At 42.8% G+C, this 20,951-nt stretch overlaps 1 protein-coding gene across 1 annotated transcript; it reads right to left on the reverse strand.

Moving 5' to 3' along the window:
* Positions 1-208: 208 nt before the first annotated feature.
* Positions 209-16,047, reverse strand: Tctn3 (tectonic family member 3). The gene is made up of 14 exons (XM_036169857.1): positions 15,761-16,047; positions 15,484-15,607; positions 15,116-15,234; positions 13,030-13,157; positions 12,706-12,814; positions 12,503-12,618; positions 11,988-12,023; positions 11,400-11,480; positions 10,609-10,734; positions 9,531-9,635; positions 9,126-9,220; positions 8,725-8,878; positions 6,324-6,461; positions 209-643 (listed from the first exon to the last, which is right to left on the reverse strand). Exons 1-14 carry the CDS (start codon positions 15,978-15,980, stop codon positions 410-412), a joined length of 1,785 nt encoding a protein of 594 aa, XP_036025750.1. The 5' UTR covers positions 15,981-16,047; the 3' UTR covers positions 209-409.
* Between the last annotated feature and the right edge of the window lie 4,904 nt (positions 16,048-20,951).

Raw genomic sequence — 20,951 nt, forward strand, 5'->3', positions numbered from 1 at the left:
GCCTGTGCAGCTTTAGAAGCAGAGAACCCAGAGTGTACTTGTAGTTCTGTGGAGCCCTAAGCTGAAAGCTATCATGATGAAATATTTTTAATGGCATTTTTAGAATACCAGCTTGAATTTATAAAAATTCCTGGCTGAGCATGGTGGCGCACGCCTTTAATCCCAGCAGTAGGGAGGCAGAGGCAGGGGGATCTCTTTGAGTTTGAGCCCAGCCTGGTTTACACTGGGAACTCCAGGCCAGCCAAGGTTACACAGTGAGAAATGGGGAAAACAATTTCCTTTAGTTAGGTTGTGTTTCCCTAAATGTCCTCCTGTAATCATGAGTAAGTGGGGACCTCTTCGGCCAAGACAAGCAGGCCATCTTAGAATTTCCCATAGGGAAGAATGAAACCTGATTATTTTTCCGCTTTCACTTAGTCTGTGAGTTGAGAACTCCAAGTAGAAAGATGCACAAGATGAGCACAGGAGAGGCTGAGTCCTGAACACTGGCCCCTCTGCTGAATGCCACTTTGAAAGGATAGAAGAAATCAAATGGCAGTTTCCAGTCCGTTCTAGGTTGACCCCGTGGTGTCTCTGGCTTCTGAGTAATGTCCACAAAGTTCACAAGAGTTGTCAAAGATACTTCTATCCCTCTCTGGTGCTCCTACAGGAAGAGAGGCAAGGATAGGTCAGCTCTACTTATATTTCATGGAGTCTCCACCAGAATTACTTTCTTTGGACTGAAAACAAACGTGCTCTAAGCAATATACATCTTCTTGAATGGTCCTGTGTAGTTCTCTTTGTGTGAGATACAAGCAAACAAACTTGTAACAGCCCACGGCTCCAAAACTGTGAGCAGATACACCTAAGGACTCATTCTCAGGGCCTGGCACACATGTCCTTGGAGGGTAGAGGCAGTAGGATCAGGAGGTTAAAGTCACCCTTGACTACAGCAAATTTGAGGCCAGTCTGGGCTATAGAAGACCCTGTCTCAATAGAGACTTTCACTATCTCTAACTAGGGAGCTGACTGAGCAGAAAGGGCAGGTGACCAAAACACTACTATTACATGCTTAGCAGCTCTCCGCCAGCAGGCCCGGGAGCTGCAGCTCTAAAACAATACACAGCGGAAGCAGTGAAGATGGCTGAAATTTCATGGAAAAAAAAAAAAAAAAAACCAAAGAATTTGGGAAAAACAAACAAAACCTTACCTCAGTTATCAGATTCACAGACTCCTAGATTTAAACAGATTCCCCAACCATTCACCAATTCAAGTCAAAGAGAGGGGATGCTCCCAGGAGAAACAACATGTGAGGCTGACCCCCATAGCTAATCTCAGAGATAGGATTTCTAGATGTGCTAACCAAACACGGGATTTGAGAATAAGTAATTATCTGGTAGAACCTGGAACAAAACTGTCCTGTTTTCTCTGGGTCACTCTGATGCACAATCTACTATTTGCTGGAGTTCATTTATTTATTTGTGTTTTTAAAGATTTATTTTACGTGCATGGATGTTTTTGCCTGCACCTATGCCTGTGTACTGTGTGTGTGCACCTCCTATCCAGGGAGGCCAGAAAAGGGTGTTGGATCCTCAGGAACTGGAGTTACTAGCAGTTGCAAGCTGTGATGTGGGTGCTGGAAACTGAACCTGGGCCCTCTAGAGGAGAAGCCAGTGATAATCTCGCAGGCTATATGAACTTTCAGGGCACTTCTGTAAAAACAGCAACACTCACCACAGCTTTGGTACAGAACTGAGACGCTCAGCCACTTCATCCCAGGGCAGCCTGCCTTGGCACAAATGGCCCAGGGGATACAAGACTCCAGCCAGACACTTAAAAACTAGCTGAGACTAACCAAAGAAAATCAGGGCATGTTTAACATGGAAGAACTTAAGAATAAGTAATATTTTTTTTCTTTGGAATTAAACTTATGATAAGGTTTTGTTTTGTTTTGTTTTTGTTAGGACCTTAATTTTGTCCCTAGGAACTTTAGGATGAGGTATATTAACAAATTTGGAAAAATGTGTCATCTAAGAGTGTTATTTAAAGAATGTCCATGAGCTGGCTAGAATGGTTAGAAATATTTTGGTATGGAAAATGGAACAGGAACTGAATTTTCATTTCCAGACTTAGTGTTGTGTAGGAAAAGAACTTAGTTAATATGCTGGCTCACTTCAGGACTTTTAGGGAGAAGACACACTTTTAATTGCCTAGATGTCCTGGGAGGACACTGCAAAAAGCTGTGGTTAGAAATGGGGTAGTGGCCTCAGATGGAGATACCCAATCCATGTCGACCTGCAGCATGTTTATCAGTAATAAATTGATTTTTTTAGTTTCTACAACATTTAAAGTTTTTTATTTTTATTCTTTGTGTGCATGCTGTGTGTGTGTGTGTGTGTGTGTGTGTGTGTGTGTGTGTGTGTGCACGCGTGCGCGCGCACAGATCAGGGAACAACCTGTGGAAGTCACTTCCCTCCTTCCACCATGTGGGTCCTAGAGATCAAACCCAGGCTTGGTAGCAGGTGTCTCTAACTGGCTGAACCATTTCCTGGGCCCAAAACTGATATTTTAATGTCTACTTGTCTGACTCTCTTTTACAATTTTTCTGCACGCCTTTAATCCTAGCACTCAGGAGGCAGAGCCAGGCAGATCTCTATGAGTTCGAGGCCAGCCTGGTCTACAGAGCGAGATCCAAGACAGGCACTAAAACTATACAGAGAAACCCTGTCTCAAAAAACCAAAAAATAAGTAAATAAATAAAATTTTTAGCTTAAAATTTTAATAAAAATATCAATCATATATATATTTCTAGGGTACAGTGTACTCTTTTAAGACATATATACAGTAGGGAATAATCGGATCAGGGTAGCTGGCATAATGACCACCTTGACATTCAAATCCTGTATCTGGCTCTTTTTCATTGATTTCCTGTTGTGGAATATTATTTTAACTGGGCAAAGATGTGTTACATTTGTTTATGCTGTGAAATATTACTTTAACTGTGTAAAGGTTGCTACATTTGTTTCTGCTGAATTTGTTTAACTATGTAAGGATGTGTTACATTTGTTTGTGCTATATCTGTTTAATTACATAAAGATGTGTTGCCTGCCTAAGGCACCTGATGGGTCTAATAAAGAACTGAACAGCCAATAGGTAGGCAGAAGAGGGAGGGATAGGTGAGGCTGACAGGCAGAGAGAATAAGTAGGAGGAGAAATCTAGGTTCAAGAGAGAAGAGGAGGAGGAAAAGAAGAGAGGAGAGAATGAGGGAGATGCCAACTGGCCAGACATGAGGAACAGGGAGAGTAAGATATACAGAAGCAAGAAAGGTAAAAAGCCCCAAGGCAAAAGGCAGATAAAGAGAAACAGGTTAATTTAAGTTAAAAGAGCTATCCAGAAACGAGCCTAAGCTAGGCTGAGCATTCAAAACTAATAGTAAATCCCTGTGTCATGATTTGGGGGCTGGTTGGTGGCCCAAAAGAAAAAGCCTGGTACAGTTTCCAAGGCAGAGGAAAGACTTCAATCCAGGGACTTGAGGTCAGCATATACCTAGAACTGATTTTCCAGATACCCATGAGCCCAAGAAGGCAACTGTGACACCCGTGTCTACTCAATAGTAGAGTTCTGAGTGCTTAGTGGCATCTTGATGGCTAAGAAGCTGCACCCAACAGGCTGTTGAACAGATGTTAGTTGCACACAGGACACACACTCAGAGCTGCTACTTGACTAGACTTTCAAGATGTCTTCAAAACAACACATCCAGGAAACAGGGACAGAACCCACCCTCCTTTCACTGAAATGGGGAGATTATAAAGAAAAATGTGGGTGGAGGCAGGGTTTACAGAGGAAATGAAGGTCATGTATGAGCAGACAGAAATGTTCATTATTCTCATTTGATCATTGCACCTTATATCTAAATCCCATTCTGTATCCCAGAAACACGTACAATTATTGTGGGGGACCTGCCCTCACTTCCCCCCCAGGGTACTCTTGAGGAATGTGGGATAAGAGACTTAGATAGAAATATAGAGGGGAGAGAGACAGGTAGAAACACAGGATAGCCTCAGGAGGGCCTGGATCCTAATCCACCAGCCCCTTCTGTTGCTTCTAAATGGCATTTTAAAGGAATGCCAAGGAGTGGAGCAAAAGACCTCTCCCTAGCACAGCCAAGTGCAGACCCTTCCAAACACCTGGTAATGATGCCCGTGGTCAATATGTAGCCCCACTGCATAAAGCAAGCTCAGATCTCTGTGGGCTCTCACAAATGATACTCCAATTAAAACCAAGAAAGTCTTTATAGTTGTATGAGGGTTTAGAGTAAATGCAGTCCAGAAGACTGGCCAGTTAGAAGGGATGGAATCGTACTCATCAGGTCACTGACTAACACCAAATGTGGCTGACCTATTTGAGAGTGCAGATTTTTTTTCTTTGTTTCATTTTTTTTTTTTTTTTTTTAAACCACACAGAGAACAAGGTTATTTAGTTATGTTCGATGTACTGAATTGGGATTTTGAGGTCTAAACTTTCTGTATTTGCATTTTAAAGTTATGTACAGGCAAAAAATGTTCAGTGTGTGAGTCACTAAAACACTTCCCTCAAACTCTGCTCGCCTCAGTCCTTTTGTTGGGACAAACAATGATAGAGCCACAGCAGCACATTTCTTTTTACTGTAGTCCAGTTGTTATGTGTGGCTGACTTCATGAATTTCTACTTTAAGTGATGATATTTTATGTTTAATTTAGAAAGTACTGCCGACACGTCCTGAGCTTGAGGTTCATTTGCTTCATGTCAATCTATAATGCAGCAAAATCCCTTCTTAAATATAAGATTTTTACTAGCCAGCAACATGAAGAGTTTGGGTTAGGTTTCTTGGCTTTTGTAACAGGACGTACACCTTATGTATTATATTGCATCTTAGTCGATTTTTAAACTACCATGTTCTCCATCCAATCACTGCAAATGAAAATCATTATTAAAAAGCTGGAGGTGCTTCCTCTGACATTGTGTTTTGCAGCTACACTCATGTCTATGAACTAGAACAGACATCTTTGGCCAGAATGTAACTCATGACTGAGATACACAAGTTCTTTATTCTAATTGAAGAACACCATCAGGTACATATAGTATTTCCCTCTGGCCTGATTTTCCTTTTATTTATTTTTTTCTTAAATGTCTTTTGTTGGGTTTTAATGCTTTATCTGATGTATAATTTATAAACATTAAAGTTGATGTGCACTGGTGTTTAGGCCAGAGTTCTGACTGATAACTGAGTGTTATTCAGCCAAAGCCAAAACAAGAGCCAGAGGTGCATCACCTCAGTTCCTCTGTGATCCCTTTTCAGTCTTATCACTGGACTAGTTAATGCTTCATGACAAAAACAACAGCTGAAATTCTAAGTATTATCCGCTTCTGTCAGGTGGACTCAATGACTCCACAGTGCGTAGGAAACACAAACTAATGTGAAAAGTTAACTGCAAACCACCAGAAAAAGACATGAGGTGAAATATCCAGATAAGAAGGCAGGCACTGGATGGTGTAAAGCCCAGGAGAGTCAGAGACTTTGGAAAAGAAGTAGCACAAACACTGTACTGTGACAATAGAACTCAAGTTACAGCTGGGAAGAATTATCAGCGACTCATTGCAGGCTCTGTAACCAACTACAGGAGCCTCACAGAAACATGTCCGTCTAGAGAAAGGAGAGCAAGCTCTCAGTGAACTTTCCGATAACCTGATGTTAACACCACTGATAGGCAGACAACCAAGTTGCCCAACCCTGCTGCTTGGGGGGAGTAAAAGTACGTTACACCAGACCCAAATGCAGTTCCCAGGTTCTTTTCTGGAAAGTAAATATATTGCAACAAACTGAAATTTCAATGTTTCAATGTAAAGATTACAGTCTAAAACCAGAGCAGATGCTAAGCTATAGCACATTATAAACAGCAAACATGTTTACTACAGATTAAAGGATTTATTTAATAGAACCTACAAAAGCAAGAATTGTTAACTACACCAATAACTTTAATCACAATCAACATTTCCAAAACACTATTAATTGAGTGACTGTCACAGTGAACACACATGCATGGAAAATGCTTTCTGTGGTCAGATCAGTAGGATTATTTAAAAGAAATTAACCTATACTGCTGAGATGGGGGATGGGTAGGGAATAGATATGGTTGTATTTATTCACTGTGACAGAAATACTAATTTTCATAACCATGCTGGAAAGACAGACTTGAAAATGCATTTTGGGGACTCGCTCTAAAGAAATACTGATTGGTAACATATATTCTCAGAAGCTTGATGATGCTCTGGTCATCAAATGGCTGCTAGGAACTTGACTTACCTGTACAGACTTGCACTGGTACAGGAACCGGGCTCCTGCCACATGAGCTTGTGGGTTGGACTGAAGCCCTATATGTGCCCACAACACCTGGATCTCCAGGGAAACTGGTATGAAACAGCAGGAAGAGCAATTAACAGCCTGTAGAAGGTAAAGAAGCATGCACTCAGTTGCCATCATTTTTTAAAAAGATTTGTCTTATTTTATTTATGTGTGTGTATATCCCTCTGTGTATTTGCACATGTGTACAGATGTGCATGGAGACTAGAGGGTGTCAGATCCCCTGTAGATAGTCATAGGCAGTTGTGAGCTACCAGTGGGTGCTCTTAACTGCTGAGCCATCTCTCAGCATCTCTTGAGCAGATACTGTTTTTAAAGGACCATGTAGTAATATGGAAGGCCCATATGGCTTAGAGGAAGCACAAAACTAGGCCATGTAAATGTTCTTAATCTTAAAAAAAGTTGTAGTTAAAAGTTATCAACAGGTTGAAGATTCTTCTGAAAACTGAAGATATCTATCACATGATCTGGCTAGTCTACTCTTGGGTGTATACATTCAAGGAAATGAAATCAGCATGTCAAAGAGATAGTTTACTGCAGCATTAGTCACAACAACCAAGATAGGATCTTAACTGAGGTTATCATCAATGGATGAGAAAATGTAGTCTTCATATTATGGAAAAGATTCATTCATTAAAAAAAAAAAAAAAAAAGAATGAAACCTTGTCATCTGCAGTAAAATGGGTAGACATGGAGAACACTACATTCTATGAAGTGACACATGGGCACACTGTCACACATGAGTGGGAACTGAAAATGTTGATCTTAACACAGAAGGGTAGAATCCTACAGTGATTACTGGAGACTAGTTAAAAGTGGGGTGAGGTGCACAGGGAGGAAGGGGGATAATCAGTACCAAGCTGCAGTTAAACAGGAAGAAGAATCTCTCGTGCTCACAGCATAGTAGGGCAACTTCAGTTTCAAATAACCAACTGCTCACAGCACAGTAGGGCAGCTACAGTTTCAAATCACCAACTGCTCACAGCACAGTAGGGCAGCTACAGTTTCAAACAACTGATTGTGTACGTTATGCAGAATTTGAAGGTTTAATTTCCAGCACTAAAAGAAAAAAGAGCTTGAAAGAGGAGCTAACCGACTCTGAAGGTAACAATAAGGAGGTGACTAAATATTGTATGGATATACTGAAGTTTTACAGACAGTCCATAAATATATAGTTATGTTATTTAAAAATAAAACTTCCAAAAAGGCACACAACTTTTTGTTGCCAAGGAGAAACACTCACTAAGAGACAGCTACAAAGTGTCTCCTATGGACCAAGGATATGAAAGGCTATGGCCTTGAGCAGACAACTTGGATAAAGAAAAGGATGTGAACACAGAAGCAATGACAAGTTAAAAAGATACATTAGGGTCAGATTCTGAAGCCATCCAAACAGTGTGTTCTGAAGGCACCAGGAAGCCATGTATATCTTCAGAACAGAAACATGGCATATTTAAAGCAGTACCCTAAGAGAAATGATTGTCAAGATACATCTGATTTGATTTCATCTTTTAAAACATGAACACACGTTAGGTAAATGTGAGAAATGTGATCTAATTTATTTGGTGGCACTGAAAACTGAACCCAATTCAATTATCTGGCAAGAGCTCGACACTGAGCCACACTCTGTCCTAAAGACCTAACCTGTTGCAGTCACAAGAGAACAGACCTGCTGCCAGCCTCATAATCAAACCTTTAAGACTGTAAGTGTAGCTGGAAACATGGCTCCACAGGTAAAGCTTGCTTGCTGCCAATGCCTGGCAACTTGAGTTTGACCACCCCCAGGATCACATGGTAGGAGAGGACCACCTCTCCAAGCTGTCCTCTGACTTCCATACATATGCACACACATGATAATGTAATGAGAAAAAATATGAGACTATTTGAAATACATGGCACGGCTTTGAGCCATAAGCAACCATCAATGGTTCTCAACTTTCCTAATGCTGTGACCCTTTAATACAGTTCCTCATGTGGTGACCCCCAACCATAAAATTATTTTCATTACTACTTCATAACTGTAATTTTGCTACTGTTGAGTCATAATGCAAAGATCTGATAGGCAGGATGGTCTTAGATGAGCCCTGTGAAAGGGTTGTTTAAACCCAGAAGGGGTTGCGACTCACATGTTGAGAACCACTGTTCTAGATTATCAAGTTTTTTTAAAGTAAGGAAAATAGATTAGATGCCTGTGTAACCTGCAATAGTGACCCCAAACAGTCATAATGCCTCACATTCCTCTTTATATGATAAATACAGACAGAAGGCGGGCTGGTTTGCCTTGCTATCCATAATTTTAAAGGTGGGAAATGAGTTGCCAGTCAGCAGTGGCCTCCTTCCTCACCGAAACACTGCAGTTCCTGCTGAGGATCCTGGTCCACCCTGCTTTCTGGGCTGGGTCAGCATTACCAAAGATGGCGACGTGCTCTGGTCTAGGCCTTCCATGAAGAGCCTGGTAAATCTCCCTCTGCAAATGGCTGCAGTTCACCTCTGTGGGTCTGTAAGTAAACGCCATGAAAGCTGGAGTCCAACAGTCACATGGTTGTGGCCATATTCACACTCAACATTAAAATTAATATTATGATAGAGTAAATGACCTTAACAGGTACTCCACACCCTCAGAAAATACTTAGCAATACAGTAATAGATGTAAAGACTATCATTTTCTAGTATTATTTAAACTATTAAACAGTTAATACATCAACATAGTGCCCTATAAAACAGAAACGAAACTGTAGGAATTACCTTAATTTGCAGCCAGATATTGTGTTCACTCCAAACTGTATTCCATGTCTCTTACCAGAACAAAGTCCATTACCATCGCTCTGCAAAAGGGTCATCTGAGGTGCAAAAGTGATGGTCAAGGCGATTATAACAGACAGGAGGTGGGCAGGGCCTGTATACATATGTAATACATACATATTTAACATGAGTATCTCATTAAAATAAGCAAAAGTAGGTAGAATCCTCACTTTCAGCTAGTCTGAGTGGTAAAGCCTTTGGTGGCATCAACATTAAGAACATGATATACTTCGGTAAGGAAAGTGCTGAATACCAAAGCCCAAGGGAACCCTGAGACCTCGAAAAGCCGAAACATCAGCAGCATGTCTTGTCAGGCTGAGACAGTCTACCCAGCTCCAAAAAAGATACCGAGTGACCAAAGTCATCAGTTAGCACCAAAAGTGGCTTCCCGATGAGGTAGCCGGGATTCCCACTTCTGGGAGTAGAAAAAGCAGCCACGCGTTGTTCAAATGCCTGCAGTAGGAAGAAAACCGTTACTTTGCACACACACTTCCCCACCGACTCAAGTCTTCCCCTCATAACAGGCAATCTATGAACTGCACTGAGCAATCTTCTCTTTGCCACACTGTAGCATTATCTCCACTGTTTCCTTCCTTCCCTCTCTAAAATAAATCGAGAGTGATCTGTTGTTTTGTTTTGGGGAGTACTGAGGACTGAACTTAGTTAGGGTCCTGCATATTATGCTAGGCAATCTGAACTGAAATTCACCACATGCTGATTCTGCCAAGGATTAAAGCCAAGGACCTACTAAGGACCCCTTGACACTACTTCTCACATGTTGATACTGATTTTGTGTAATGTGTGACCTGGCTGAATCCAGAGGAGTTTAAATATAAATTTAATTTTAATCAGTAACCGGGCTTTGAGAAATACAGAGCTTGGCTGATCACAGACTTGGAAAGAACTCTGCTCAGTTCAAAAGGAGGAAAGAGGAAGAAGAAGGGCAGACAGAGGACAATAGTGAAGGCTGCAAACCAACGATTCAGTGAGAATGTCCAAAGCCGAGAAAAAAAAGTAAAAGAATTTCTGTGTGCTGCTGAACTTGAGACTCACGGTGAGAATCTTTAACAAGTTCTGATTTGGGTACCACTTTGGCTGGGCCCAAACAGAGCATCAGAGAAAATGTTAACGACACAGGTGTATTGAATACCTGTCACTCTAGTCAAATTAAGGAACAGTAAATGTCAAGACCTCAAATAAGGGCAAAGTAGGCCTTAATATTCTGATTCTAATTTGTATGCAGTACAGAAACAGAGTGCTATGATTTCTTTTCTATGAAGTAGAGTGGCAGATTTTATTAAAGATATTTTAGTAGGAGAAAGAGAGGTGCTCAGATAGACAGACAGACTTAGTATGGATACTGGTTCTGCAAAGTGCTTTTTCTAGGACCCAGCCCCGAAACCCTCTTTGAGAGAAGGCCACTGACCCTGAAGTGAACGACAAAGCCTTGTTGTAAGGAAACACCCGGCCTGACAGTCAGGTTGGTCTGTCTAAAGCTCACAGACACTTTCTGGATCCCAAAGGTCCCATTGGTCTCTATCTCATAGATGACCTGAAAAGCAAAAGAAGAATCAGTTAATAAACAGCACAGACAACTCTTCTGCCTGTATATTAACTGCTTGCAAGAGACTTAGACAGCAATCAGAAACAAAAACAACAGCATGAAAAGGTAAAGATGGCTTGATATTTGCACGTGGAAAAAAGGGAACAAATAGGGCTCTTAGGAAAAGTTCACAAGAGCTGTGCTTAAGACAAGAGTTTTGAGTGTGGGCAAAGACAGGCAGGTGTGGTATTGAGCAAAGGTAAGCACAGAATGGAAACCTGGGTTACTAGACCCTCACAGTGTCTGGGAGATATAAAAAAGAGTAGCTGGGGGCAGAAGGGAGCACAGTCCTTAAAAAGTCAAGATCATTTTTACTCCTTTACACATCCATGACTGTAAGAGAAAACTAAAGCTGACTCATCTCAGACTTTGACAATACTGTGTCAGCAGATGGAAATGTGGAAAGCCAGTAAGAGTCAGCACAAGACTGTGTGTACAAAGGAAGAGTCTGGACCTGAAACACTGGAGGACAGTAGTGACGGACACGACGGAAATGTGGCAGGGAAGAAGTGATGGGTTCAACCCCAGCAGCTCAGTGCATCAGTCCATCCCCTACGGGAAGATGAGGTCCCTCTGGTGATACTGACCGATGTGCACCAGTCTAGAATCCATACCTGGGAAACTATATTCTGACACGTGTTTCCAGCCAACAGAGGAGGACTGGTTTGTGAGGTAAGTGTTACAGGAACCTGGAGCTGGTAAGAGAACGAAGCAAATCAAGAGACATTGAAAATGGCCTTCTCTCCTCTAGCTATATAGTAAGCTAAAATGAACACTTTCTTCCCCCTTGACCGTCCCGATTTCCTCTCCCTCCAGTGCCAGGCAATTTAAGTCCAAGTCATTCTGAATCAGCACATCCTAACACAAGCTTCTTGGGACACCAGTCTTATTACACATGAGGCAAGGGCCACAGCCAATCAAATGTACAGAATTCTATACTCCACCTCCCCTCGACATTGACAATACCCGTTAGTATATGAAAAGATGCCCACTCCAAATGCAGCATTTTATCTAGATGTAACTTAGGTGTCTTCTAGACTTACCAACATCTCATCAATCTTTATCTCATGTAAAGCTATGCCTAGTGCCATGCTTGACTGTGGTACAAAATACCTACAATCTCTTTCATTATAATCTAGAATGAATTGGCCTCATATATACAGAGGCCAGGTGTTCTTTTTTCCTGATAAACAGCATCCTACCTGTGTATTCTGAAGATCAGTCATACCTCTTGGAACCTAGAAAAGGTGAAAAACAGAGGCATAAGGGTGTATATACCTTTCATAAAATCACCAGGAGTTTCCACTTCATATGACCCCAAATACATGGTGGGGGAGGAGAAGGTCAAAATACTGGTATGGCCTCTCATCTTTCATCTGACTCTCCTTTCACCAAATGCCAGAGAGTGGAGCTGGATGCCAGACTGCAATGCCTACCTAGCCAGACAGAGCTCCAAAAGCAAGAAATGTGGCAAAACAGGGAACTGTCACCTGTTCCTTCACTCTCTCAAGTCACCCCATTAGCGAGGACGGTGACAAGGTCTTATGCATCTATTGCCTCTTATTCTTCCATCTTTCTTCTGACAAGTTTCCATACCCTCCACTTTATATATCTTAGGAATGATGACTTCCAGCCTAAGGTGACGTGTGGACTTCACAGTGAAGCTGAGAGTGACTTGAGTGAGGAGAGCCTGTAGGTGGGGACAAGGGACACCTACCTTCAAGACTCTGAAGTTGTGGTAAGTGGCAGCGTCCAGGGCTGGCTCCGAGGTGCAGCTACTGGCCAGGTCCCTGAAGAAGCGAGTGCAGGTTGTGCTTTTTCTCTCCAGGAAGCCTTGCAACATAAAGAGTGAGAGGGGGTGAGTGAGGACGCCTAGCTCCAAAACAGCACAAGGCCGGTGGACTCCTGCCCCGGACCCACCTGCAGCATGGCCCTCGGCACAGAATCCCCCAGCTCCCACTGCTGCAGGCTGCCTCAGTGAGCTCACGACAGACCAGCTGGGGTAGTACGTCAGGATGGGATCCCCAGCCTGAATAAAATAGAGGACAAATCTATTCACGGCAAGGTTAGACTGAACAGCCCAGGAAAAGGCAGCAGAGACAAAAGTTAACTGGAGGGCTTGCTTACTGTCCTCTAAAAGAGTTGAGAATGGTTAATCTCACTCTAGGAGGCGTCCTGCACAGTCACACTGCCAACTGTACCTTCAGGAAAACCAGACCCTCCCGCCCCTTTCTCCAGGCTCACCCTGTAAAACGCTAATGGCGGCTGGGCTTTTGATGTCGAAGTAAAGGACTGGCCTCCAAACTCAGCAGCCAGGGCCTCGAAGTTAGTTGCATTGACTGTTTGGAGCTTCTGGAAATAATTTAGTTTTGCTAAAATGTTTTTAAAAAGAACAAAGACTTGGTTAAAGACATTTCTGACACAAGAAACAACTTTGAAGCACAACAAGCACACATTATCACATGCAAATGAACATCAAGAGTTTAAAAAGTACTGCAAGTCGGGTGTAGCGGCGCACGCCTTTAATCCCAGCACTGGGGAGGCAGAGGCAGGCGGATCTCTGTGAGTTCAAGGCCAGAGCGAAATCCAGGACAGCCAGCGCTGTTACACAGATAAATCCTGTCTCAAAAAACCAAAACAACAAGAAGAGAGAAAGCATTACAAGATGGTTCAGCGGGATTGCCATCAAGACTGACAATGGCCTGAATGAAGTTGATCCCTGGGACTTACTTACATGATGGAAGCAGAGAACTGATTCTCATAAACTGTCCTTTTATCTTCACAAGTGTTCTGTGCTATGTATTCATGTCACATGCATGTATGCGCCCACACCCCCTACACACACACACACACACACACACACACACACACACACACACACACACGGAGTAAATAAATGTAAGTTTTACAGAACAAAGTACTGCTCAGGAACAGATGGGCTGACACTTGGTCTGTGCATCACCTTCTCACACAGGTGCACTGACACCTGGTCTGTGCATCACCTTCTACATCTGCCCTGCATCTCTAGGAGCTGAGGTTTCCAGCTCTGCAGCTTCCAGGAGCAGTTTAACATTTCCCCCAGAAACTGCACAGAAAGACTATTTACTTCACAGCAAATCCAGTTATCACAAAAGTTAAAGTGAAGTGGAGAAAGAAGATGAGGTCAGACAGCCAATATCTATCCACTCTTCCCATGGCTTTTACAGTAAGAGCAAGTTATCACTTGCCCCTCACTTCAGTACAGGTGTACTGGTAGAAGCAGTGGCAAGATGACACAGATGAGTCATACATGCCAAGGCTGTATACACATGTAACAAGAATATCTCTATCTATCATCCATCTGTGTATCTGTGTATCTATCATCTACCTATCATCTCCCTCCCTCCCTCCATCCATGCATCCATCCATCTATCCTTGTTAATGTCCACCATTGCACATGACATACCAATACCCAACAGTTTAAGGGTAGTTAGATTCGGATATAACTATGAATGTGAAAAGAAGCCTAGAGACCATCTCATCAAATCCCACTACGACATTTGGTGCCTCAGAGGCAAATGAGTTGCAAGAGCCTCAGAATAAGCTAGCCAAACCAGGAGTGGATCACCAATCTCCCAATTCCTGATCTGCAGTTTTCCTACTCCACTGTGATGTAGAGACCCTGGTAAGAATAGCCCTCGATAATCATTGTCAAGGGGTCCTGTCCATTGTGAATAGATATATGTGAAATAAACAATATTCACACAAACTGCTAACAACACAAGGAACTCTCAAGTTCTAAAGAAATGACCAAAGACAAGGAGTGTCTCAGAACTGAGGATGGGCTCACTTCAAACTCAGGCAAGAGACAGAAGATTCTTAGGAGAGCTAAGGTTTTCAAAATGCAAGGAAAAGGGGGACCACTTTAGTCAAGGAGAAAAGTAAGTAAAATTTAGGGAAATTCAAGGCATATCTTGAGGACAAGGAACATTAATTTGGCCAAAATAAAAGGTCAGTGTAAAGTCATTAGAGAAAAGCTTGCAAAAAAGAAAGAAAGAAAGAAAATAAGGGAGGAAGGAAGGAAGAAAAGAAGAGAAAAAAAAGAGTTACCTTAGGTATGAGAGCACCATGACTGCCAGACTAAAGGAGCTGGGCAGTATTTCCAAGGTAATGGAGAGTCACTGGAGAGTTCTTAACTTACTAATGTCCTCTACTAACTGAAAGGAAGAGGGAGTGGGAAGGGCAGGAGAGGGTGAGAGATGGAGATTCAAAAAAGCGAAACGGACAGGGCAAGTCCAAAGACAAAGCCACCTCTTAATAAATGTTAAGTGACAAGTTAGTTTCTACTCACAGTCATTCACAAGGACACAAAAGTGTGTAATTCCACTGGAATCCGTGAAAACCCTGGAAGGAAATGGGGAGTTGCTCCTGAAGATAAGAGAGTTGTCGACACACACCCAGCTGGAAGATCTGAGAGGAAAGATGAAGACACTGAGGAGCCGCAAGAGGTAGGGCTAGGGGAGGGGCCCCACCGACGTCTGACGCCAATAAGAGGCCCTGTGGGCAGCTGTGGTTCAACACACAGGTTCTGTTTTACTGGATGTCTCGGCTCTACAGAAACAGAAAGACCCCTCCCAGGAAAACCCAAGGGAACACCCTAGGGGAGGAAGCAGGGGTAGGAGGCTCCCTCTTCTAGGCCCTAAGAGCATGGCAGCTCACCTTACACTACCAGGAAGGCAGAAGGAAAAGACTGTCCTGGGATGGAGAAGGTCGCAGTCCTTATCACAGCAGCAGTTTAAATCGCAGGTACCAGGAGTCAAGTCACAGACGCAGATCGGCAAGGCTGTAAGCGCAGGATAAAGTAAAGCGAGATGAAGCTCCCCAAAGTCTTCCCGCGTGCACAGCCCCTATCGGCTTTGTGGCAAGTCCATTTTGTCCACAGAATTTTAGGTCTGAAAAGTCAGAATTTCCATCCCATATACTGCCGCATCATCACCTGGGAAGGGGTCTGTGGTCACGTTCTCGGGCATCGACGGGGTCCCGGGAGTAGGGCCCTCAGAGGAGTCCGGTGGAGCTGCAGTAGCCACTTCGGGCGTCACTGGCTCCAGGGCGGAGAAGGTGGGCAGAGCCTGGGTTGGGGAGAAGGGCTGAGGTCCGGCGGCGTCAGGAAGCATCAGGATCACCACCATCAGCAGGTGCAGCTGCGGAATGCACATAGGGCAGCCGGGCTGCAGAGGGGTGCGATAGGAACCTCAATCTCCAGACGCGTCCTAGGAGCGCAGGGAGGAGGAGTCGCATCGACGTCATCTGCTTCCATCTGCGCATTGGCTCAGGCGGTTGTTGAGTGCTCTTCAGCCAATGGAAGGCCGTGTTGTTGCGACCCTGCGTATCCTTCGTACTGCACCCTCCTCCTTGGCGGCGCGTGGCTCCTGTCACCTGGCAACCGCTGGGAACCAGCCCGGGGGAGGTGCCTTTGCTCCTTCCCGCCGCTAGATGGCGGATGGCGTCATGTTGATGCCTTATGCGGACCTGGAGGAGTCAAGTGAGGTCTCCTTTAAATGGAAGACCCAGAGGCAGGAACTGGAATTACTCGGCTCTTTCGATGCGTTTTCTCAAGGTAAGAGGCCCTTTCTGTGGAAGCGTCATGATCTCAAAAAACAAACAAAAAAAAAAACAAAAAACAAAAACAAAACAAAACAAAACAAAAAACAACAACAAAAAAAACCACATTGGAAGTCACAACCCTTAAACATGCCAGGAAACTGAGTCCCGGATCATGCTTGTTACTCCTGGGACTCAAGTAAGATCAAGAGTTTTAGGACAGCCAGGGCTACAGATTGAGACTGTGTTCCCAAAACAAAGGCAAACGTATGAAGTCCCCATGATAGGGACTGGAGAGATGGCTCAGCTGCTAAGAACATTTGTTCGTTCAGAGGACTGGGGTTTGCTTTCCAGCACCCAGAGTGTGTCTTACAATCATCCGTAACTCCAGTTCTAGGGGATCCATTGCCTATGCCATCTTCTGACCTCAGTAAGCATCAGACACCCACAGTACAGAGACACATGCAGGCAAAATACTCACATGCATAAAATCTAAAAGAAATATTTTAAATATCTCCACTGTAATACCATGGTATTTTCAAAAAGGACACTAAAACTAGTGCTTATTCAACAACCTGAGTTTCTTTTTTTTCTCCTCACACCCTCCCCCCCTTTTTAAAATATAGTTTCATTTAGTCCAGACTGACCTTCAAACTCAAAATGTGGCCAAGGATGACCCTGAATTTCTGATCCTCTGGGTTGCTGCGATTAGAGTCTTGCAGGTCACCACAACATCCCGGAGGTCAAACTCAAGGCTTTGGCTTCAAGCATAAACACTCTACCAATTTCAATTTTATTACTGAAATTAAAAAAAAAACAACAAACTTTAGTAAGTGCATCCTATCTGTAAAAGTGATCTGTATATTTGTTACTGGGAGGAGAGTTTCAGTACAAGAAAATAGGGTAGGGAAGCATTGAGGAGCTGGAAAAAGTAAACATTTAGAAACATATTCTGAGGAGAAAGTAAGATACAGAAATGGAAGTAGCCAAGGAGCTGAGGAGCAAGCTTATTGCCCTTTTCACCATTTTAAATACAAGATTTTGTAACAGTCTCTAGAATGCAGTGGACACCCTTCTGATAGTCCAAATAGCACAGATATTCAGTACTTGCACTAATCTCGTAGACACAGGCATGTATGGCTATTGCACATGTGATAGGCACCTAGTATGCTGGAGCTGCTAAATATTTAATTTTAAAATTGTAATTAATTAAAAGTTAAACAACCTCAGGTGGCTAATAGCTATTGAATTGAGCAGTTAGATTGTATATGATCAACCTACCTGCCAGATGTTGTCTCCCTGTAGTCACAATTCCAACATCTGGATTATTTAATAGTTTGTTTGGAGAAACAAAGTAAGTTACCTGACTAAACTCTAGTCCATTTCCTTAAAATTGACTTCTGATACCTCTCTTTTCCAGTGAATTTCCTGGGCAGATAAGATTTGATAAGACACTTGAAATTGCTCATATATTCCAAGAAGATCTTAATTTTTATAATGTCTTGAAATTTGTAGCTAAATATATATTTATGCTCTAAATATTCTCAAACATTGTTATGTGACTGGGTGGTGAACTGGGAAATAAATAAATATATTTATGTGGTGTTTGGTCTTAATATACTTATTGGTTGTATTAGCAATTTCCATAGCTTTTTTATTGTTAGATTTATTTTTCCTTATGTATAAGTGTCTCTGCATGTGCCTCCTGTGTGGTGCCTGTGAAGGACAAAGGATGAAGTAAGAGTCCCCTGGAGTTGGAGTTACAGGAGGTTGTGAGCCTCCTGGTGTGGATGATGGGAACTGAATGCCAGTACTCTGGAAGAGCAGAAAGCATTCTTCCACACTGAACCATCTCTCCAGCCCACATCCCATCATTTTTCAAAGACCAAATTTATCTTACTCAAATTATATGTATCTACTAGAATATAATTTCTGTAGGTAAGAGGTTTTTATTTGTTTTGTTTGCTGATAATATTCTCTTGCCTAGTCATGCTAGCTATGCTCATATATGAACTTTTAAAATATATATTGGTGATAGTTTTGTTGAATTCTTGAGAGATTATTTTATTTCTTGATTGTGCCTATCTTTCTTAACTCTGTTTTATATCTGATCATAAAATCTTTTAGATCTCAAATTTTAGAATTTGCATTTCCACTCTCAAGTTATTCCTCAAAGATTGTTTGCAAACTCGGCTGGTTGAAGTAATCTCAGGGTTAACTGATAAGGAAGTGCTGTTCAGCAACATCTGAGTTGCTTTTTCTTATCTTCAAATTTCAGCACCTAAGGACTGGCTTCAGCTCAGTGGCAGAGTGCTTGTCTACTGTGTTATAGGCCTTGCACTCTGTCCCCAGCACTGGGGGAGAGGCAGGAGTTTATGTCTCCATCCAATTTTTCTGTAATTTGTAAACACTGGGGAAAGAAGCAAGAGGAGAGTTAGAATTTGTTCCCAGTCTCCCATCTTGACCCAGTCTGCTATGTTTCAACCACATATTGAATGCTTTTCCTCTCAAACACAGACAGCTTGCTGGAATCATATGATCTAATTTGGAAATCTCTACTTTTAAGGTGATGTCATATTAACTCATCCAAAGACTTGGCTCTCTCTTAAAACTGGCATCTGCATGGCACATGGGAACAAATTTCATTCTCCTCAAAATTATCTTTTAGATTTTAAATATTTTAGATTTCAATATTAGATCCCCAAAGTATTGAGTTTCTTTTTGTTTGTTTGTTTTTCTGAGTCAAGGTTTCTCTGTGTAACAGTCCTGGCTGTCCCAGAACTCACTCTATAGACCCAGGCTGGCCTCAAACTCACATAGATCTGCCTACCTCTGTCTCCCAAGTGCTGAGATTAAAGGCGTGAATCACCACTGCCCAGCAAGAATTGAGATTTTTATGTTACAGATTCCAGCAAACAGAAAGTAAGAAGAACTTAGACGAATTTTTGTTCAACTGTCGCAATTGGGAATGAATTCTCTATTATAAATCTAAACATCACAGAAAAGGCTGTTGGATGCACAGACTCACATGCAGACATGAACAGACATACCTTGAAATTGAAAAACAAGAAAAGAGAATTTTGGGGAAGAGATGGAGAGCAGATAGCTGTGAGCTGTCCACTCCTGTGGCTTTGGTGTAGTAGAATCTCAGTAAGAGAGGCAGTCTCTTATCTCCTACCTTTCGTGAAAATTTTTGATTTGCTATGTTTTTGGCTTTGGGAGAAACCTTATCATCAAAGGAGTTGGCTGCAATGCTACCAACGAGACAGACCCTCGATCCATGAAATCCTGAGTATTCATTGGGAATCTCAGCATGAGGTGGTTAAGAAGTCTGATGTGGAGGCAATCTCTTCAAAATATGGCAAAACTGTGGGTTGCTCTGTACATAGGGGCTTTGCCTTCGTCAAGTGTGTTCATGGGAGAAATGCTGGGGCTACAGTAGCCAGGGAGGATGGCAGAAGGGTTGCTGGCCCCGGGGTTTAGATCTTAATCTGACTGCAGTGCTAAAAGTGAATCAAGGAAGAGCAGGTGTGAAATGATCTGCAGCAGAAATGGAGGGTTCCGACGTACTTGGACTGTGCCTTCCAACAGAATTACCGTGACAGGATGTACCATTTCCCATCCCACCGCAGGAGAGATGAGGAGGGAGAGGGCCAGAGAAGAGCAGAGCAGCCTCTCTATGCAGAAACTTGAAAGTAACGTGAAGATGGAGTCGGAGGCAGATGCGGATGACCCTGTTGAGCAGGCGGCCTGTGGCTGATGATGATAATAGCAAAGGTGGAGAGCATGTGACCAGCTGTGGTTGATCAAAGATGATGAAAAGAAGGCTGAAGAAGGAGAGGATGATGCTTAAGCACAGGGTGGAATCTGAAATCCCACCTCATTGATTATTCCTTTACCTAGGTGCTTTGAGAGATTGAGGTCACAGCAGCTCCTCTTCCCTAGCATCTTCAGCGCGTGTATCGCGCACCCCGCACTTTATCCTTCTTGTGTTCAGTCATTCGCAATTGCCCTGATCCCGCGTCCACTTTCACTTCCCTCGATGCTCCTTGGTAGTCTTGTTAAGTCTCACTCTCTAAGTTCTGCTCTAAACTTTGGTACTGTTTTGGTTTCACAATAAAAAGATTTCTTTTTAATCAAAAAGTAAAAGCATGAAAAGGTGCTCTCAATGATCATATATGTTTTATATTTGTGTGTGTGTGTGTGTGTGTGTGTGTGTGTGTGTGTGTGTGTGTGTGTGTAATAAGGATTTTTACCTAAGCTATATGAAGAATCCATAGGAAATAAAGACCTGACCGAGCTCTTCATGAAAGAGTGCATCTACTATAATTTGGATCTGAGGTCTCAGAGGACCAGCCCATGGTGCTGTCGTGAGGTGATAGGATCTTCTAGAAGTAGGGCATGGCAGGAAGAAGTTTTCTGGCTGCCATGAGGTGAGTACCTTCCTCTTGCCCGGTGCTCCTCCCTCCATCCCGTTCTGCCTCACACAGGCACAAAGACTGTGGGACCAAATGACAGGATAAAACCCTCTACATAAACCTTTCCTTCCTGGAAGCTGCTGTGTCAGGCATTTTATGACAGTGCTG

The sequence above is a fragment of the Onychomys torridus genome, chromosome 1 (assembly GCF_903995425.1).
Source record: "Onychomys torridus chromosome 1, mOncTor1.1, whole genome shotgun sequence".
Taxonomy (NCBI): Eukaryota; Metazoa; Chordata; class Mammalia; order Rodentia; family Cricetidae; genus Onychomys; species Onychomys torridus.

Bases quoted from the DNA above. Each gene is read 5' to 3' on its own strand.
- Tctn3 (XM_036169857.1), bottom strand. From the start codon at position 15,980: ATGTGCATTCCGCAGCTGCACCTGCTGATGGTGGTGATCCTGATGCTT. The intron at 15,608-15,760 runs GTGATGATGCGG...CTGCGCTTACAG, and splicing joins GACCACAGACCCCTTCCCAG to CCTTGCCGATCTGCGTCTGT. The intron at 9,636-10,608 runs GTCAGTGGCCTT...TTCCTACTGCAG, and splicing joins GCTTTGTCGTTCACTTCAGG to GCATTTGAACAACGCGTGGC.